The 21,780-nt window shown below is 45.7% G+C and overlaps 2 protein-coding genes across 4 annotated transcripts in view; both read left to right on the top strand.

The window, feature by feature from the left end:
* LOC120927474 (CD99 antigen-like) overlaps positions 1–21,780 on the top strand; it is a 73,919-nt gene that overhangs the window by 22,474 nt on the left and 29,665 nt on the right. For 2 of the 3 annotated variants that reach the window (XM_040338175.1, XM_040338176.1), the window contains exons 3-5: positions 17,712–17,744; positions 20,132–20,149; positions 21,591–21,641. In XM_040338175.1, coding sequence (XP_040194109.1) covers positions 17,712–17,744; positions 20,132–20,149; positions 21,591–21,641 — 102 coding nt within the window. The remainder of the gene's footprint in view (positions 1–17,711; positions 17,745–20,131; positions 20,150–21,590; positions 21,642–21,780) is intronic. The other variant, XM_040338177.1, reaches the window with a different exon arrangement.
* Positions 1,563–5,357, top strand: LOC120927473. Its single transcript, XM_040338174.1, has 2 exons — positions 1,563–1,905; positions 2,092–5,357. Exons 1-2 carry the CDS (start codon positions 1,584–1,586, stop codon positions 2,751–2,753), a joined length of 984 nt encoding a protein of 327 aa, XP_040194108.1. The 5' UTR covers positions 1,563–1,583; the 3' UTR covers positions 2,754–5,357.

Raw genomic sequence — 21,780 nt, 5'->3', positions numbered from 1 at the left:
CAGTTCCAGGCTGTTTGCTCAGGATTAACACATTCCACGCTAAGTGAGGAGAGTGTTGTGGGGGTTTACTTAAATAGCATGAGGCACAGAGCCCTAATAAGCCAGGAAGGTCGTAGAAACCAGTACCTTTTTTTTTGTTTTGTTATCTGGTATTGCTAAAAGTGCATTCAGGGGACAGTACTAGGGGCAGTGGCATAGTAGAGACGGGGCACGTGGCAAGAAAAAATGCCTGTGAGGTTTTGGCAAATGTATTCAAATGGGTTACCTTAACACTACGCACATTAACGGAGCACCTAGATGTCAAAGGGACATTACAATGATGTTTTTCCAAAAATTGCTAATGCCTTGGATTACTCAAAAGGGATATCGTGGGATGAAAATATAGTGAGTGAGTAACTTGTATAGCGCAACAAATGCGAACTTAATCGCCTCAAGGTGCTTGGCATCAAGAGTCGTACAGGTCTTTGTAGTTTAATTTTTTTTTTTATTTAAATGGCAAAGGGGTATTGGCACGAAACGTGCTTGAGAAGGGGATATATGTTGTGCACAATTGGGTCTTTCTCTAGTCGTCTTCCAGGACGGCACCCTGAGAGATGACTGGCTTCTCCTGACAGGAAACACAATCAAAAAGAGGTTAAAAACCCCGCCCCTTCCCGTGCTCCTCAGTTCTTGATTGTGTTTCCCCACAGCGAAACGTTTATTTTTTTCTGACCTAAGGCCTGGGGCTGGTGGTCCCCCCCTGGGAACTGAACCGCAGGCACTGGGTAGCCTTTGGGTTTAGCGAAGATTTCCATTCCTAGGGGGTTCCTTCTTGCTCAGGGGGGCCTCACTATGTGGGTTGAAGAACCCCCCTGAGTGCTGGAGTCTCCTGGGGATAGGTGGCTATTCTGGAGCTCCAGGGGCTGATCCACTCTCTCTCTCTGAGCTTTCCCCTTACCTTGGAGGTCTGTGGGTCAGGCTCTCTCCGGTGGTGGGGGTTTTCTGTGCGGTCTGGGGCTGCGACTGGGTCGTCCTGGATTCCCTGGAGCGTTCATTGCCGTTTTCGAATTTGGCGCCAAAACCGGCGTCTCACAGAGCCGGCGGCGCAGGGCAATGACGTCACACGCGCGGCGCGTGTCACTTCCGGGTCGGCTCAGCAAAGATGGCGCGCTGCAGCTCCAACACGCCAGTCGGCTTCCCACGGCACCGGAGACACACGAAAGGGCAGCAGCAGCCGAGAGAGAGCGGCGCCTTCATCCTCACGCGATGGAGCGAGAGGTCCGGTCGTCTACGACCCCGGCTGCGGAGGAGACCACAGGGGGTGAGTCTTCCTGGACACAGGTATGGTGGGCTGGGACCCAGTAGTTGTTCCCTAGTATTTACATACATGCCTGTGTATCCTTTTCTTTCTAGGGGAGGATTTTGTTGCCCAGGGGGGTGCTAGTCGTTCAGTTAAGGACACTAGTCGCTCCAAAAAATGTGGCTATTGTAGTTGCAAGTTACCCTCAGATTATTCCAAACCCTTTTGTGCTAAATGTATCATTAAATTGGCAGGGAAGGAGACCTCTGAAATTCTGAAAGGATTTCTTGAGGTCCAGTCTGAGATGCTCTCTACTCTTAAAGAATTTCATGTGTCTTTAAAGAGCAAAGAGCCTGAAGCCCCCATCGCAGGGCCCTCTTCTCAAGAAAGTTCCTCTTCGCAGATTTTTAGAGTCCGCCAGGAATCCCTTGGTTCCTTAGTATCTGACTCTGAAGATTCAGAGATTCCTCCCCAGGAGGAAGGTTCTATTGGTCAGGCGGAAGAAGAAAATGAGGATACTAGGACAGGCAGATATGTCTTTGCTGCCGACGACATGGAAGGTCTCCTTGAGGCAGTGTACGCCTCCGAGGAGATTCCACAGCCTACGGAAGAAATTTCCACACAGGATAGGTTATACCAAGGCCTGTCTAAACCTCAGGCCAAAGCTATTCCGGTACATCAGTCCCTTAAGGATATCATCCTTAGGGAATGGGCAGAACCAGAGAAAAAGCTTTTAAGATACAAGACCTGGAAACGACGTTGCCCCTTTAAAGAGGAGGAGGAATCTAAATTTTTTAAAATACCTAGATTAGATGCTCCCCTCGCGCAAATTTCCAAACAGTCGGACCTCTCCTTTGAGGACACAGGCAACTTGAAAGATCCTATGGATCGGCGGGCAGAGACCTCCTTGTGTAGGGCCTGGGAAGCTAATGCGGCTGCCTTGAGCCCCGCATTGGCTTCGGCCTGTATTGCTAGGAATGCTAATTCTTGGATCTCCAAGTTGATGGAACATGTGTCCCAGGGTTCAGACTCTAAGGGGATTCTAGAATCCCTTCAGCTCATAGGGAGCGCAGTAGCTTATTTAGCAGACACCTCAGTAGAGACGGTACGTTCTACCGCAAAGACAGGAGCCCTCCTCAACTCTGCCAGAAGAGCAGTATGGGTCAAGATGTGGAATGGGGACCTTGCGTCTAAGAACCGCCTTTGTGGTCTTCCCTTCGAGGGCTCCCTTCTCTTCGGTACGGGCCTGGATCAGGCCCTGACTAGGTCCTCAGAAAAAGGGGTGCGTTTTCCTACTAAGCCTAGACAAAACAAGAAAAAGTTTTTTCGAGGCCCCCAGGGGGGGTTTGGAGGTAAGAACCGTTCCTCGGAGAAGAAGGCCCCTTACAACAGACGTTGGGGTGCTGGGAAGGAAAAACAAAAAGGGGGTATCCTTTTTTCCAATCCAAAACCCAGCGACAAGGACTCCAAATGACGGGAAGGTCGGGGGAAGACTCTCCCAGTTCCTTCCCAGGTGGGAGAGTATTACTCAAAGTCCCCACATTCTCCAAATCGTAAGGGAGGGGTACAAACTAGAGTTCCGTCAGCTTCCCCCTCCAAACTTTATTCTGACTCACTTACCCAAGGACCCTCTCAAGTCAGCAGGCCTTCTGCAAAATGTCTCAGAACTGGCACAACAGGGGGTCATAGTTCCAGTCCCTGTGTACCAGAGAGGGTTGGGAGTGTACTCCCACATCTTTGTGGTCCCCAAGCCTTCAGGCAAATTTCGATTGATTATCAATCTGAAACCCCTGAATACCTCCCTCCTCCACAAGAGGTTTCGAATGGAGAGTATTTACAGCCTCAGGAGGCTCCTTCTAAGAGAGGTATTCATGGTCACCATCGATTTAAGAGACGCGTACCTCCATGTCCCAATCTTCTTGGGTCATCAGAGGTTCCTCAGGTTTGCGATCGCCTCCGCCCAGGGAGTACAGCATTGGCAATTTGCTGCCCTTCCTTTCGGACTGGCCTCCAGTCCAAGGGTCTTTACCAAGGTCCTGGCGGAGGCGATCGCTTTCCTGCACCTACAAGGGATAGCGTTAGTTCCCTATCTCGACGACTTGATACTATACAATCAAAGTCGAGATCTCCTTCTTTCGGATCTAGCCACTGTGATGACTACCCTCGAGTCCTTGGGTTGGATCATCAACAAGGAGAAATCCTCACTCCTTCCAGAGCAGAAGAAACTCTATCTAGGGTTTCTGATAGATTCCTTGGAGAGGAAGCTCTTTTTACCCAACGACAAGATCCGGGGTCTCATGTCAGTGGTCAGATCAACGTTAGAAGGAGTAGAGTCCTCCTTCAGGGACATCATGAGAGTTCTAGGCCTAATGACCTCCTGTATTCCAGCAGTCCCGTGGGCTCAGCTCCACTCCAGACCCCTCCAATTTTTCCTTCTTTCCTCCTGGGACGGAAGAAGGGAATCCCTAGAGCTCAGAGTCAGTCTCCCAGAACCAGTGAAGCTCTCACTGGGCTGGTGGCTCATCCCACAGAACCTACAGCAAGGTCTGTCGTGGGGCCAGATCAATCCGGTCAGGATCACCACGGACGCCAGCTCATGGGGGTGGGGCGCACATCTGGACGATCTCCGTGCCCAGGGTACCTGGGGACAACGACAGAAGGGGGCCTCTTCAAATTACCGCGAGCTATTAGCGGTCGGAGAGGCTCTGAAGGCATTCGAGGACAGAGTCTTGGACCAGGAGGTCCAGATCATTTCCGACAATGCGACCGCGGTGGCCTTCCTCAACCATCAGGGGGGCACCAGATCTCGCACCCTTCTAGACTTGTCCTTAGAGATCCTGGGCTGGGCCGAGCAGAGAGTTCTCTCACTCTCGGCGGTACACCTGAAAGGGACCCTCAATCTGGAGGCAGACTATTTAAGTCGCCATCCCATTCTCCAGGGAGAATGGGAACTAAATACAGAGATTTTCAGTCTAATATGCCAGCACTTTGGCAGCCCAGAGATAGATCTCTTCGCCCGCAGGGCAAACCGGAAGGTGAAGAGGTTCTTCTCTCTCTCCCGAGAACACGGCTCGGAGGGGGTGGATGCACTGGCACAGGTATGGAGGTTCCAGCTAGCCTATGCCTTCCCTCCCTTGAGCCTGATTCCGAGAGTCCTGCAGAAGGTAAATCTAGCAGTAGGGAAGTTCATTCTCGTCACACCCTGGTGGCCCAAGAGGGCCTGGTTTCCCGCTCTAGAGCGAGGGTCAGTGTTGCCTCCCCTACTTCTCCCTGTCCGGGCGGACCTTCTTCGTCAGGGTCCGATTTATCACCCAGAACCCGGCTTCTTCAAGCTGACGGCCTGGTGCTTGAGAGGCGGAACCTGAGGGAGAAGGGCTGCTCCGAGAGAGTTATTGACACGCTTCTAGCCAGTAGGAAGGTAGTCACTAGGCGTATATATGCCAAAACCTGGGGTATCTTCTCTCGCTGGTGCTCAGAGAGACAGAATTCTCAGCAGGAGACCTCGGTCATCTTAGATTTTCTCCAAGATGGAGTAGACAAGGGGTTAGCCACAAGGACTCTAAGGGTTCAGGTGGCAGCCTTGTCGTATTTTTTGGATAGACGTCTATCCCTGGACCCCCTGGTCAAAAGGTTTCTTATAGCCAGAGACAGGTTGTCCCCAGTTCAGATCTCTAGGGTTCCACCCTGGGATCTTTCGTTAGTGTTAAACCAACTTACCAAGGCTCCGTTTGAGCCAATTGACACTATCCCCATCAGGTTACTCACCTTTAAATTTGCCTTCCTCTTGGCAATCACGACAGCCAAGAGGATAGGTGATATGCAGGCGCTCTCCATTAAAGAGCCATTTTTTCGCTTATTTGAGGACAGGGTTGTTCTAAGTCAGGACCCCCTTTATCTTCCTAAGGTAGTGACAAAGTTCCACAGGTCACAGGAAGTAATCCTCCCTTCTTTTTGTTCAAATCCCCAGAATGAAGGAGAAGCTTCCTTTCATTGTCTGGATGTTAGACGATGTCTATTAGCTTACTTAGAAAGAGTTACAGTCTTTAGACGTTCTACTCATCTATTAATTTGTTTTTCGGGTCAGAAAAGAGGCCTTCAAGCGTCCAGAGCCTCTATTTCTAGATGGATTAGGCAGACAATTTCCTTAGCTTATGTACAAGCCGGTAAGGTAGCTCCTAATGTTAAAGCACACTCCACACGATCACTAGCAACCTCCTGGGCAGAAAGGGCCGGAGCTTCGGTGGAGCAAATTTGCAGAGCAGCGACGTGGTCAAGCCAGAACACGTTCCTGAAACATTATAGAGTTGACCTACTGTCACCTCAGGACTTGGTTTTCGGGAGAAAGGTCCTGCAAGCAGTGGTCCCGCCCTAAGGTAGGCCTGAAGCTACTTGCTTCTCTCTCAGGGTGCCGTCCTGGAAGACGACTAGAGAAATGACCAGTTACACTTACCGGTAGCTGTATTTCTGGTAAGTCTTACAGGACGGCAGGCCTACTTCCCACCCTTGTGATACATTATTGGTTTGTATTATATTTTCTGTGGTGTTTTTCCCGTGCACTGGTGGGTTCATACTTTATCTCAAACTGAGGAGCACGGGAAGGGGCGGGGTTTTTAACCTCTTTTTGATTGTGTTTCCTGTCAGGAGAAGCCAGTCATCTCTCAGGGTGCCGTCCTGTAAGACTTACCAGAAATACAGCTACCGGTAAGTGTAACTGGTCATTTTCACATGATTTTTTTTTTTTTTTTTTTGCATTTTTTTTTTTTGCATTTTTTTTTTTTTTATTGTTTCTTGCTGTTGCAGAAACCAATCATAGATGATAAAAGAAAAATCTTTCCTAACAGACTTAAACCGGAACAGACGTAAATACATGGCATCCGCTTACATCGGTCTAAATGGAAAAGGACACAGCCTTGTTCTGTTTTGTGTGTTAAAAAAAAAAAGAAATGAACAGAAATAGTCATCAGTCATCCGTTTACATCTTGCCTTTGCCTGTCCATGATTCAGTGTGAATCCGTCAGAAAAACTGACAGGCAGATCCTGTGTGAAAGGGCCCGAAGACATAAAGCAAAGTTTACATATAAACGCTTAATCCAGTCCACAAAAAATAAGCAATTAAGGTGTGGGGTGTTTTTTTTTTTTTTTTTTTTTTTTTGTGTAATAGTAGGAAGGTTTGAAGAGTTCAGGGGCCAGTGGTATGTAAAGCAGAGTTCAAAGGTTAGTAGTAGTAAGCATCCCAGAGTTCAGAGGTCAGTAGTATGGCACACGGAGTCCAGTAACACTAAGTTCAGAGATTAGTAATATGTAAAACGGTTTGCATCTATGTATTTTGGTTGTTTGTTTAGCTGTTTGGATGGATGGTTGTGTAGGTGGAGTGCAGTGTAATGCGGCGGCAATAACCTACGCGGTGCGATGAAAATATGTAATGAAGCTATGCAAAAAATATTCGCAATAAATCCGGAGGGAAGACGGCACAACTGGGAACACTCGCAGGTTTCAGCCAAACTGACGGCGCCTGTAGGGGGACAGAATGCAACCTGGCTACTGTATCTTGTGCCTAAGTGGGAAGATTTCCAGAGGTGTTGTGAGCTCTATGCTTTCCCTGCCGCTAGTTCTGTCCCTACCAGATGGGGTACCTGTCCCTTCTCTACCTACTCGCCAAATGCATGCTGAGCCTGGGGGCCAGAGCCTTAAAGTGAATGTAAAGGTTCGTTGATTTAAAAAATTAAAAAATAACCAACATGTTATACTTGCCTGCTCTGTGCAAGAGTTTTGCACAGAGCAGTCAAGATCTTCTTCTGGCAGTCAAGATCTTCTTCTCGGGTGCCCCAGCTGCGCTCGTGGCACCTCCTGTTAATCGGGTGCCCCCACAGAGATCCACTTTCCCTAGGGGCACCTGTGCCGGCACGCTGCTGCGTCCACTTAGATGACCAGACTTTGCCCTGCTCCCGTGTCACTGGATTTTATAGACAGCAGGAGCCAATGGCTCCTGCGGCTATGAATCTATCCAATTAGGATGGTGACAGCGGCTGGAGCTGCTGGGCTTGTGCTCGTCACTGAAACGATCAAGTTCAGGTAAGAGAAAGTGGGGGATCTGGGAGCAGCTGCAGCACCGTTTTTTTTTACCTTTTTAATGTATACAGTGCATTAAGGTAAAAAAACTTTGAGGGTTTACAACACTTTTAAAGTGATTGTGTAAAGGCTGAAATGCTTTATCTTCATGCATTCCCCCAGCCCCCTCGATCCAGCAATGTGCATGAGAGCCTTGGTTTTCTGGGGACTCCCTCTCCTGTCAATCGCAGCCAATAAGGAAAGAGCAGGGTCGGAGCCAACCCGCGGCTCTGTGTCTTATGGATGCATAGAGCAGGACTCAGAAGTGCACCCAGAAGTGCCCCCATCGCAAGCGGCTTGCAATTGGGGACACTGGTTTAAGGGAGAGGAGACTGGAGCACTGGCGTAGTACCCGAGTAGCTCTGTGCAAAACCAATTGTAAAAGTAGGTATGTATGACATGTCTGTCATACAAAGCCGAACCTTTTAATGCCACTTTAAATAGGCTCTGCCTGACCCAAGATGGCTTCTGCAGTCAAATGGGGCAGAAGCATCCAATTGGATAGTTTCCCCAGTGAACCAAGAAACCATAGAGGAGCCATGTTCCTCTTGACTCCCTCTCCATACAGCTGTGAACGAGCGCCACCTACTGTGGAGAAAGTAGACTGCACCTGCCTACAACTGGTTCAGCTTTATTTGTGCGTTCATTGTCCTTTTTTATTACATCCATATATTTCCAGATTGTATTTCCACCTTGCCGGTTTGCCTGCATTCTGGTAATACACCAAACCATATATGCTTCCATGGGCTGTTTTAGAAAACAAAAAGGGAATGATTCGCAGTGGTTGAGCATGCAAACAGGAGGCAAAAACACAACTGAGAAAACATTTAAAGGCTTTTAATCATGTAGGAATCTTGGGGGAGGCAAGCAGGGCGGTTGCTCTTCCAAATTGAAAGCATTCCAGTGTTTGCTTGGAGATATACATCCATCTACATACCAGGAGCTTGGATAAACCTGGTACAGCCACTAGAAGTCCAAACCCAACTGTCACCTCTCGAAAGCAATGGTGCCTCTTAATGTAGGATCCTCCCAAACCACCCAGTCAGAGTAAGCCCAGCTGTTTTGTAGAAAAACCTGATTTCCTCTACTAAGAAAGCAATGATTTCACAATAAACGAAAGAATTACCATGCCCTAGAGTGGTAAAAGATTATGCAATGAAAGCCTGACGGAAGCACTAATCTGCTTTTTCACCAGGACAGGAAGCACCCAGACTTTCCCTAAAAGAAACATAAGCACTCTCTTCTTTGTAAATAAGATTAGAGCCTTTATCATGTTTTGATTGCAGTTTGTGTCCCTGTTGGGCACGTTCTTTTTGCTTCTGTATGTATGGTCATCCCAAGTAGGACACAAACTGCAATACAAGCGATCAGATATTCTAATGCATTCCTACTCCATCCAAATCTGGAGTGCCACTTTAGTAGGAATGCATTAGAATTGCTTTCTTAGTAGGAGGAAATCGGTGTGCTTTGCCAATTGGAAGTGATGCCAACAGGGGTCAAGTCCTGGGGAAAAAAGTGTGGGAACTCCCACCCAAGATCCACTCCCCCACCAAAAAAAAAAAAAATGATACGCTCATATGCATAATTACTAAACCGCATGTTTTTTTTTAGGCAAGTTCTTTCTAAATCCCGCGCTAACTCGCGGAAGACCTCCGGAATGTCTCCTGGGAACAATGACAAAAGCTCCCAGGAGACATTGCTGCATCGAGGAAGTGATGGAATACCCGCACACTACCCGATGAATCCATATACAGGAAGCGGCCAGTAACATAAAGGATTACTAAGGTTCGCCTGCCCCTGACAGTGACTGGAGCTGGGCATCGCCACTTAGTAAAGGATTGGCTCGGCTGCTGTAGTCCTGCAAAGGGAACTGCGTTCCTGCTGTGAAAAAAGTGCAGGAACTCCGTTCCCACGCGTTCCCGCAGGACTAGAGCCCTGGATGCCAACCTCCTGAAACCGGGATGGATCCAAGCGGCTAGGCTGCTACCTGTTGTCGCCTAGCTGCTTGGATCCACCCTGGTTTTAAGAGGTTGGCTGGTTGGCATCACTTCCAATTGACAACGCACTTAAAGCGGATGTGCCACGGGAACAAAATATTAAAAGTCAGCAGCTACAAATACTGCAGCTGCTGACTTTTAATATTAGGACACTTACCTGTCCTGGAGTCCAGCGCCGATCGCAGCAGAGCACGAGCGATCGCTCGTCACTCTGCTGCTCCCCCCGCCATCCACGCTGAGGGAACCAGGAAGTGAAGCGCTGCGGCTTCACTGCCCGGTTCCCTACGGCGCATGCGCGAGTCGCGCTGCGCCCGCCGATTGGCTCACACGCTGTGTGCTGGGAGCCGAGTGTTCCCAGCACACAACGGGCGACAGACGGGATGTGACGGAATGCCCGTCTTTCGCCCGTATCGTGTGGCCGGAAGTGGGTGCAAATACCTGTCTTTAGACAGGTGTCTGCACCCCCCTCCCCCCTGAAAGGTGTCAAAAGTGACACCGGAGGGGGGGAGGGTTCCGATCAGCGGGACTCCACTTTAGGGTGGAGGACCGCTTTAATTCAATTTTTCTAATAGTTAATGGACACAATTGTCAAGACAAATATAAAGGATGGAACTTATTTTTATGTAAAAAAAAAAAAAAAGTGAAGGAACTTTGGACTATGAATGTGGGGAAAAATCATCATTGTGCATAGAGCGTGTGTAACAAGTCCAGTGTCTCTGCCTTGCTGCTGGGATCTACCCTCCCAGTATTCAGAAATTTGAATAATTAAAGTCTGGATTGATGTGTATTCAGAGAAGGTAGCTGCAGCTGTCAATAAAGCAGTCTGAATCGTTGTTTATAAACGCTGCTCAGAAGAATATAGAAAGATACAAAGGGGTTGATTTGCTAAAGGCAAATGCACTCTACACTGGGGGGTAGATCCACAAAGATCTGCCTAAGATACACTACGCCGCTGTAACTTACTTTTTCTTCTTGTGAATCCTCAAAGAATCCGCGCGGTAAGTTACGGCGGCGTAGTGTATCGATTGCGGCGTAAGGGCGCGCAATTTCAAATGGGAGTGATGGGGCGTGTTCTATGCAAATACATTGTGACCCGACGTAAACAACATTTTTTTTTAACTGTGCATGCGCCGTCCCTGGGGGTATCCCAGTGCGCATGCTCGAAATTAAACCGGAACCCGCCAATGCTTACGACGGTGACGTCATTCTACGCAAATTCCTATTCGCGAACGACTTATGCAAACGATGTAAAAAATTCAAAATTGTACGCGGGAAGGACGGCCATACTTAACATTGAGTACGCCACCAGATAGCAGCTTTAACTATACGCCGGAAAAAGCCGAACTCAAACGACGGAAAAAAATGCGACGGCCGCTCGTACGTTCGTGGATCGTCGGAAATAGCTAATTTGCATACTCGACGCGGATTACGATGGGAACGCCACCTAGCGGCCACCGAAAAATTGCATCTAAGATCCGAAGGCGTACGAAGACGTACGCCTCTCGGATCTAGCCGAGATGCCGTTGTATCTTGTTTTGAGGATTCAAAACAAATATACGACACAGGAAATTTAAAATTACCCCGGCTTATCAGTAGATACGCCGGCGTAATTTCTTTGTGGATCTACCCCTGCAAGTGCACTGTAGTTCTAAAGGGAAGATCTGAAATGAGGGAAAGCTCTTCCGGTTTTATTATCCAATCATGTGCAAGCAAAAATGCTGTTTTTTTTTATTTTCCTTGCATGTCCCCCTCGGATCTACAGCAACTGCACTTCCAATGGCACTTGCAGCGCAAAGTGGATTTGCCTTTAGTAAATGACCCCCAAAGTAACGCGGTTACCTTTTTTGTATCATTTTATTCATCTGCAGATTGAGCCCCGGGTTAACGCTGCCGTGACTTGTCATGCAACTTGAGTTCAAAGTCACATGACGAGTCATGACCTATTAACAGCAATTGAACCCTTCTAATTGGTGCGACTCAAGATGCTCCAAATTAGAAAGGTTCCTGTACTACTTTTGGAGCAACTTTTAAAACGACTTGCACAACTTTGAAGCCACAGCCGTGTGAACAAGGGCTAAAGGGATGAACTTGGATGCAGATAATGTCAGTTGAAGCAACTGACAAAAAAACACCCCAAACATTTCTCCCCCCCCCCCTAACTGTGCCTTTGATTAACCCCTTCTTAACCCTTAGTTTATGCTAATCAGCCCAAATTTACTGTATATTATCCTCCATTTAACTTTCCTGATTTTTTTATTTTACACATTTACCATTTTAAAAGTGCAAAATTTAAAGGGGGAGGGGGGAATCACTTTACTTCATTTTGTAAATTGGCATTGCAATGTTACAGAATAAATGTGCAGTTTTATTTGGAGTAACATCTTTAAAGGGGAGTTCCAGGCTTTTTTATTGTTTATTAACAGCCAGCAGCTACAGTTTTTGTAGCTGCTGACTTCTAATAAACAGACACTCACCTGCTCCACGGTCCAGCGATGTGCTGGAGCTCCGCTCCTCTCCGGCCGGCGTCTTCATTCTTAGTGTGGGCACCCGGCCGTGACAGCTTTCGGCTTCACGCCCGGGCACTCACTGCGTATGCGCGAGCGGCGCTGTGCACTGTTATTGGTCAGTCCTATCATGTGTACAGAAGTCTATCGGACTTTAGTCCAAAGTACAATCACACATGCTGAGAACCAATGTTAAAATTAACCAACACTAGCAGAAGTTGACCAAAGGGTGGCGGTAAAAAGCTGAAAAAACATGTGATTTTGGGAAATTGTATTGAAAAAGTCCTACCGTGTGTATGCATACCAAGTTCACGGCCAACGCCCTTCAAACAAAAATCTGCGGAAAAGTTTGTTTGAAGTCCGATCGTGTGTATGAGGCTTAAGGCTGGATTCACACCTATGCATTTTTTAGTGCATTTTGCAGATTTGCACTACAGAACATGTTCCATAGGAAACCATGTTAAATGGACTGCAATGCAAAAAGCACTAAAAATGCATACAATAGGTGTGAATCGGACCTGGAGGACACATACACAAGAAAATCTGTATGAGCATTATTTCTGTTTTAATAGAATAAAGCTTGCCTGTTGCCTTCTCTACTCTGGGGAGTGTCTCGTAGCTGTCTGCTGCTGTCATCTCTTCAAGCTAAATACCCATGAGGTTTCTGTAGAACCCCTAAGATGGTCATCGGGGAATGCATTATTTGAATAAACAATTTTTTTTTTTCTTTGTCTTGATTCCTATATCGCCATCTGTTTACCAGACTGTTTTTCCAACCTGTTATAAGCATAAGGTTAATCTGATCATAGGATGTGTACCTAACAAGTGTTTTCTCACTGTGGGGGATCAGGATCAATGTCTTCCATACTGACAGAACGACAATCTGCCTTGTTTACATAGGCAGACCACTGTTCTGCCTGTGTACATAACGATCAGCGGGTACTGGTGGACCCAAAAATGCAGGATCGCATATATACGTGGTCCTTTGCAGTGCGGCCACCCTGTAGCAGTAAATCGGCTATCGGACGATCGGCAACTGGTTAAGATCATCAGCACTATAACTCACAGGCAGCAAGCAGTATATAATGGCTCTGGCTGGTTCTGCCCCATAACATGGCTGCTGGGTGCTGATTTTATTAACTTATGATCAATATGCCAGAGAGAGACAGACAGACACACCGTGCAGTGTAGTCTATTCACAGATGCCCCCAAAGCACACCTGTGTTGAAGCCTTGAAGGCACTGGCAGCCCCACGATCGGATCCGATTCCCCTCTGTTCCTGCTGCTGGACGCTGTCATCTGAGCTCAACTGCCCTGCCGCCGTCCACCTCACAACCTCTCAAGTCTTGCTCTCTGTGCCCCAGTTACTACTGGGTGGGGAGCAGAAAAAGATCAGTCCACCAGGAAAGGCAAGGAGATGAGCAGGCAGGCGGCTGGCCGGGACTTGCGCCAAGGCATAAGAACATGTGAGCGGAGCTGAATGGGCATGTACCCGAAATTGAAGAAATATTCCCTCTGCTCCGACCAGCACATGATCATCAGAAAGGGGCACAGATAATGGGGGGGGGGGGAATACACCCCCTAAACTAGTAGGAGCGGGGATGTCTGGTCACCCTACCAATAGGTTATCCAAGAGAAATCACTTTCTGGCGGTTTAACACTACAACATCTACCAAAAACTGAAATATCTGTCAACTGATCTCAGAAACCCATGTACCTTGGGTTGCCTTATGCATTTTTACACAATGGTTTTCAGAATAAAAAGTCAAAAGGGGAAAAAAATGAATACTTTTTTTTTTGTACAGCTCCTAAACTTTGAAAAACAAGAGGCAGACCTCCAAAATCAAAAACCGTTGACAATTTGTGGTGTGAGGAAAATCTGCTTTTAATTCTTTTTTAAATGTTCACAATTGGTAACAAACTAAATGACTAAAGGGAAATAAACCCGTGACTAAAACCTTTTTAGTATGTCAAGTTTGCTTAAAGAGAAACTAGACCCCTACCTAGCTAAAAAAATAAATTTCCCCTAGTAATTGTTTCCGAAGTCCAGGATGGTCCTCCTTCCAGCCCGATGTTTCTCTTCATTACTGCCATCTTGCACATGTACAGACATGCTGTAGGACTCTCAGGTCTGTTGGACCCGCCAGAGCTGCTCGGTATGTCTGCACATATGTAAAACCCCCTTGACATACGCTGTCGTGTGCCGGTGATCTGCCAATATGGTTCCGGCTATCCAGGTGGTTCCTGTAAGGACTGCGCAGGCGCAATCCTTGCCGACGGAAATCTCAGAATGTCGGCCGGCATTCAAGGCGACGTGGAATTTGAGGAAAGTGGCCAGTCGGCCTGGATGCCGGTGATCTGCCGTGCTGGTTCCAGGTATCCTGGAAGTTCCAGCGCATGCGCTAACTGATGCGCTGAGCTGGTTCCAGCTATCGGGAAAGTTCCTTCAAGCACTGCGCAGGTGCAAACTTGCTGACGGAAATCCCCGAACGGCGGCCGGCATCCAGGGCGACGTGGATTTTGAGGTAAGTGACCAGTCGGCCTCACGTCCTCGCTGCGCTCGGACGGCTCGCTTCGCTCGCTCGGCCTCCTGGCTCTTTTTTTAACATCCTCCAATCCACGGGGATGTTAAAGAATGAGCCTGGATGCCGGGCGAGGTTCGGAGATTTCCGTCGGGAAGTTTGCGCCTGCGCAGTCAGTGAAGGAACTTCCCCCATAGGGGAACATTGAGGACAAGTCACCGGCCGAGGTTTGAAAATCTCCGTCGGCAAGGATTGCGCCTGCGCAGTCCTTACAGGAACCATCTAGATAGGGGAACATTAACGACAAGTCACCGGGCTAGGTCCTGTGGGCTGGCAGAGACCCAGTGCTTTCTGGGTATGCATGTGCAGCTCTGCCAGGTCTTATTGTTCCTGTTCTGTGTCTGCTCATGTGAGTAACTACGCTGCATAAATCTCCCTTGTCTAGTAACTTACAGAATTTGTTTTTTGTAAACAAAACCTATATAAGGGAGGTAGGAGTCAGAGGAGGGCAAGTCCTATTTCTTGGTGAATGTTCACTTTTTAAGATGGATTTGATGAACTACAAGAGTGATCTCATTCGGTTCTAGAAGACTGTGTTCAAGTCTGGTCATCGTTTGCCTGTCATGTGATTTAAAAAAAAAAAGCTCCAAATTCTCCTCCCTAAAAATAAGCCAGGAGATGAGTAACTCTTCTGTAATGCTCCACCCAACGTTAGTCAGAGACGCATTCCTGTATGCTGTATCTGTTCACTGAGAAATCGGTGCAGCCCTCTGACTTGTGTGCTAGACCAGAGCTTGCAGAGTCTCATTCTTAGTCATGAAAATTCTGTCCAAAGGAAATTCAGTGGTTGAGCTGAAACCTATTGAGTCGTGTAAAAGCAAGCAATTCATTTGTCATTTTAACCACTTGTTTACTGGGCGCTATACTTCCCCACAAGTAGAGCTTTCTTTTGGTGGTATTTGATCACCTCTGCGGTTTTTATTTTTTTGCGCTATAAACAAAAGCGTAAATTTAAAAAAAAAATTCAATATTTTTACTTGTTGCTATAATAAATAACAGTCCAGGCCAATACTTATTCTTCTACATATTTTTGGTTAAAAAAAAAAATCGCAATAAGCGAATGGTTTGCGCAAAAGTTATAGCGCCTACAAAATTATTATTATTTTTTTTTTTTTACTAGTAATGGCGGCGATCTGCGATTTTTATCGGCACTGCGACATTATGGCGGACACATCGGACACTTTTGACACATTTTTGGCACCATTCACATTATAAATATAAATATGCACTGATTACTGTATAAATGTGACTGGCATTGAAGGGGTTAACACTAGGGGGTGAGGAAGGGGTTAAATGTGTGCCCTGCATAGTGTTTCTAACTGTGGGGGAAGGGGACTGACTGGGGAAGGTGACCGATCTGTGTCCCTTGTACATAGGGACACAGCTCGGTCTCCTCTCTCCCTGACAGGACATGGATCTGTGTGTTTACACACACAGATCCATGTCCTTGTCTCTGTAACCGCCGATCGCGGGTGCCTGGCGGACATCGCGGCCGCCAGGCAAGCGCATTGGTGTCTAAGTGATGCAGCGGGCACCCTGCGGCTGTATAAAGTCGTACGGCAATCAGGAAGTGGTTAATAGAATATTTTTAGTTACCTCAGCAGATCTTTGATTTTTGTATTTGGAATATAAAGTGGCTTCTAGGCGCAGGTCACCATGAGTCTGGCTTCTAGGCGCAGGTCACCATGAGTCTGGCTTCTAGGCGCAGTTCACCATGAGTCTGGCTTCTAGGCGCAGGTCACCATGAGTCTGGCTTCTAGGCGCGGGTCACCATGAGTCTGGCTTCTAGGCGCGGGTCACCATGAGTCTGGCTTCTAGGCGCGGGTCACCATGAGTCTGGCTTCTAGGCGCGGGTCCCCATGAGTCTGGCTTCTAGGCGCAGGTCCCCATGAGTCTGGCTTCTAGGCGCATGGCACGCCACACCCCGTGTGTCTTTATGTACATTTGTACACACGCTTGGGTGTGCTTAGGAGCAGAACTCATGGTGACCTTTGCGTTGCACATCAGGCTGAATGTGGCCTATTTTGTGCATTGGACGGCTCATGTTGGTCTACACTGTGCATTGAGCACTAGAGATCTGCACTGTACATCTGGCTCCAGGGCTATGAACTATGCTTTGTCTCTACCAGTGATTATGGTGACCTTTGTTGCACTTCTAGCACCAGGATTCCCCATGGCCTATGCAGTATGTCTACCGCCAGGGTTCACAGTGACCTGAGGGTGTGCATGCTATACACCAGAGCTTTTGTGTCCAGTGCGGTGTGTCTGACACCTTTTTTGGTCTAGACTTCACTGAATTATCTGCCAGGAGATGCAACCTAGGGGATATCTTCAGAAATGCAACCGTCCAAGCCAACATCCACTTCTTACTTTATAAAAATCGTCACTTCAGTGTCGATATGATTGTGATCGCTTTACCATTTCACTGGGGTGGATTTACTAAAGGCAAATAGACTGTGCACTCCCCTTTCCCAAGAGCTTAGTAAATGCGGTAAAACTGCCAATTTCAACGTGTGTGGTGGTGTGTTTTTTGTAACGTGAAGCTTCACCACATCTACTTAGCTCTGGGGAAACTGAGTGCAACTGCACTTCCAAAGTACGCAGTCTATTTGTGTTTTTAATAAATCTACCGCACTGGTCTGACACTTTTTGCTGCCTCTGTGGTGCAAAGTGTGTGTGTGTGTGTGTGTGTGTGTGTGTGTGTGTGTGTGTGTGTGTAAATGCTCTGCTTCCCTAATTTAATTCTTTGCAATGTATAATTTTCATTTGTTTTTATTCCAAGTTTTTTAAGAAATACAAATATACTTTACATTACATTTCCAAACAAAAAAAAAAAACATACACAAAAAATCACATTTAAAATACCAACAACATTACATATACATAAATGACAAAATTAACAACAATAACAGCAATGTATAATGACATGTTTTCATCTATATACTTGGCACAACCTCCCATTTTATTTTTCTTTATTTTTCATAAAAAAAGGTATAATATTGGCACTAAAATGTATTAGACTTGCGTATTTTAAGAATTTTATTGGTCAACTGTAGGTCAAGACACACAAAACGACTATTCCAAAACATTAGTATGGACAGGTCTTGCTTATGTATTTCTCTTGTTGCTGCATTTGACTGTTTTTACTATACAGTATGTGTATTCACTTTTCCGATATAAAGTGTGATATATGGTTTTTAATTTTTTTTTTTTAACATTTTTTTTTTTTCCTCAATTGCAGGTCAGGATGAGTTTGATTTGGGCGATGCTCTAGGTAAGCAAGAAATACTATAATGAAGTTGCCAATAATAGGTGCTCTGAGGCTTGCCATTACAACTTTTATTCACAGGAGGATCCAACAGGCTAAGGCTGCATTCACACCTAGGCGTAGGCGATTTGCGGCGTATTTGCCGCGACAAATTGCAGTGTTTTTTACCGCGATTTGCCGCGACAAAACGCGGCGTTTTTTACTGCGATTTTCGCTGGAGGGGTGATTACACATTGTGTAATATGGCCGAACGCCGAAGACGCCTGGAAAAAAAGGGTCAGGGACTTGTTTTGAGCTTCAGGCGTTCGGCGTGGAGATGTGAACCATCTCCATAGCCGACAATGTTAAATCACCCCTCCAGCGTATTGCGGGCTGCAATAGCGGTGGGCGTCGGGCGTGAAAACGCCTAGGTGTGAATGGAGCCTTAATGTTTAAACATTTTTGACCGTCTTTTCTCAGATTATTCATGAATCCCTACTATTGTCAAAGCGACAGAATCGCTTTTAAAAGAAGCTCAGCCTGTGAAAGAATCCTGTATACACAGATAATATAAATGAAGGATGGGCTTTCTCACAACACAACCCCCCCCCCCCGCAATTCCAACCTATTCATCAAGCCCTCCCCCGTTTCTCCACCCCCCCCTTTTTTTCTTAATTTGGGGACAGTTTAATATACGGTGTGTGTATATATATATATATATATATATATATATATATATATATATATATATATATATATATATATATATATATATATATATATATATATATATATATATATATATATATATATATACATACATACATACATACATACATACATACATACATACATACATACATACATACATACATACATACATACATACATACATACATACATACATATAAAATTAATTTTGATTTGTTTTTTACACATATCGGGTGTTCTTTGTCTCATATACGGAGAACTAAGCCTTGAAGCAGTGACCACCGCAAAACATGTTGGCCATTTCTGCACTATATATGTGATAATATGCTTTGTTAATGTGATGTGATTATTATTATTTTTTTAAAGCGGTTGTAAACCGCGCAAACTTTTTTTTTTTTTTTTAAACCTGCAAGGCAAAAGGCATAATCAGCTAGTATGCACCGCATACTGGCTGATTATGAAATACTTACCTCGGAACGAGGTGAAGAACACTTGCCTGGTCCACGCCGAGCGAGATGTCATCTTGCTCCGGCGTGTATTCCGGGTATCGCCGCTCCAGCGCTGTGATTGTCTGGAGCGGCGATTTAAATTCGGCAAGGTCCGGCGGCTGCCGGTCCTTTCGCCGTGGATCCCCCCTGCACATGCGCCGCTGCAATCAGGTTTAGGAGATATTCTTAATACCTACAGGAAAGCCTTATTATAGGCTTACCTGTTGGTAAAAGTGAAAAAAGTGGGTTTACAACCACTTTAAATACTGTATTATTGGCGTATAACACTCACTTTTTTATCCTGAAAATAGAAGGTAAACTGTGCCTGCGTGTTATACGCCGGGGGCTGTGGAAAGTTATTTTCCTGAAACTTCCCTCTTAAAGTTAGGGTGCGTGTTATACGCCGATAAATATGGTACGTATTTAGGCTCTTGTTTGCTCCTCTATGGTCCTCTTTTTATTAAAAGTAAATGTATTGATAAACTTTTTTTATCATCTTGATATGTTTTACATTTTTCACCATGGGAAGCACAATTTATCCTTCATAAATCCTTCATTTTATATTTTCCTACCAGTTTAAAATAAAGGGGGAAAAAATGTTTAAAAAACGAATGCAGCCACTATCTAGGGGCTAATAAGCAGCAATACTATACATTTTTGTTCTTTTGGGTTTGGATACATTTTAGTAACTTGGGGTTGTAAAGGTTTGTTTTTTACTTTTCTAAATGGGTTCCTTTAAGCTAGTGCATTGTTGGTTCACTTACCTTTTTTTCCTTCGAATTTCCCTTCTAAATGTTTTTTTCTTTGTCTGAATTTCTCACTTCCTGTTTCTCTTCAGTAAACTTGCCCCCATCATCCGAGCTGTTCTGGCTGGGGGTTAGTCAGCCAGAACAGCTTACTGAGGAGAAACAGGAAGTGAGAAATTCAAAGGGAAAAAAAACATTTAAAAGGGAAATCGAAGGAAAGGGTAAGTGAACCAACAAGGAACCTATTTAGAAAAGAAAAAAAAACCTTTACAACCCCGTGCCATGGAATTCCAACAAGAGAACTTTATTAATATTTGCATTTGCTAGCTGGCAAATCAAGTCAATATCGTAATTTTTATAGTTGCCACAGGCTATAAAATTCCAGACTAAAATCACTGTATAATAATGTGTGTACCAAGTTATCTTGGCAAATTAAGTCAATATAATTTTTTTTTTCCATTGCTTATAGGTGATGTTGATCCCACAGGTAAGCTCTACATTGGTCAGTTTTATTTTAATGTGTGTGTGTGTGTGTGTGTGTGTGTTGGGGCTCTGCACATTAACAGCGCATGTAAGATTTGCTGTGGACACGGCCTGTATTTTCACTAAGCGAACTCCCAGGATGGCTTCATTCATAGTTTTCATGTCCGATTCATCTATTGTTAATGCACTTTTTTTTTTCCTTTGAAGATAAATCCTGAATCAGATGGGGTCTTCTGTGTAACAATGAACACTTCAGATGCTCCCTGAGTCCTTATTGTCATTCCAGAACGAATGTCCACATGCTTGTGTGAACAATGCTCAAAGCACTGCACATATTTGCCATTCATGGCCCCTATCACACTGGGGCGTTTTTCGGGCGTTATTCAGGCGCTTTGGCGTAAAAAAAAAAAAAAAGCCTGTAAAGCGCCTAAAAGAAGCCTCATCTGCAATCCCAGTGTGAAAGCCTGAGGCCTCGTACACACGGCCGAGGAACTTGACCGGCGAAACGCATCGTTTTGCTCGTCAAGTTCCTTGTGAGGCTGTCGAGGAACTCGGCGAGCCAATTTTCTCCATTCCCGTTGAGGAAAAAGAGAACATGCTCTCTTTTTGGCTCAACGAGTTCCTCGACAGTTTCCTCATCGAAAAATGTACACACGACCGGTTTCCTCGGCAAAAAAAAAAAAAACCCAGCAAGTTCCTTGCTGGTTTTTGCAGAGGATCTCGGTGGTGTGTACGAGGCCTGAGTGCTTTCAGAGCCCTTTCACACTGCCAGCGCCCGAAAAACGCTGGTAAAGCACCGCTAAGACCCTAACGTTTTAGGGCATTTTTGCAGTGCCTCAGTGTGAAAGGGCAAGGCGTTTTTACAGCGCTTTCAATTCATTTTAATGCAGAGGAGCGTTTTTGGAGCGTTTTTTTTCAATGCCCAAAAGCTGCTCCAAAGATGCTGCTTGCAGGTCTCAGTGTGAAAGGGTCCATTGAGATGCATGGAGAGCGTTTTAATAGCGCTATTTTAAACGCTGTAAAAACACTTCAGTGTGAAAGGGGTCTTGTAGTGGTGTATGGTTGTTACTTTTTTTTTTTTAAGCCAGGACACAAATGTGTGTCTGATAAACTATCATACCCCCTTGTCAGTACTAAGATACGAGTGACAGCAGTAGTGTGTGCACATGCAGACCTGTAGTATGTCAAAGTACACATTTTGTCAAAAGGTGGTTGTAAATTTTATTTTCGTGATGCGTTTTTTTTTACATTATCCCGTGGACAGCTAGCTGCTGGCCATCAAGTGTCTTTTGGTTCCTATGTTTTTTTTTTCTTTTTATATAAAAAAACGGCACATACTGTATATAGCCTTTGATTAGTCTGATTTTACTGATGTTTTAATAATATGTTTTTTAAAAAGGGACGTGTTACCAAAAGATTTTTAAGTTTCTCTGTATCACTTCCAGTTGCACCTACTCCAGAAAAAAAAAACGACCCAACAGTTAAACCTGGTGATGGTGAGTTATTTGAGATGCGATGTGTAAAAGATAGTAATGTCGGTGTTCTCCACTACAGGTCTTAGGCTGCATTCACACCTGAGCGTCGGTTGTTCGGTCGTTTTTTTCCGGAGTTTTGTCGCGCGTATTCATGCTTATT

Source organism: Rana temporaria, chromosome 2 (assembly GCF_905171775.1).
Source record: "Rana temporaria chromosome 2, aRanTem1.1, whole genome shotgun sequence".
Lineage (NCBI taxonomy): Eukaryota > Metazoa > Chordata > Amphibia > Anura > Ranidae > Rana > Rana temporaria.
Note: the sequence above shows the minus strand (reverse complement) of the source record. Positions and strands in the feature narration are given on the sequence as shown.

What these genes read in the sequence shown, in the direction of transcription:
- LOC120927473 (XM_040338174.1), top strand. Translation starts at nt 1,584, where the DNA reads ATGCTCTCTACTCTTAAAGAATTTCATGTGTCTTTAAAGAGCAAAGAG. An exon ending in GGAAGAAATTTCCACACAGG is followed by an intron (nt 1,906 to 2,091) that starts ATAGGTTATACC and finishes TACCTAGATTAG; the next exon opens with ATGCTCCCCTCGCGCAAATT.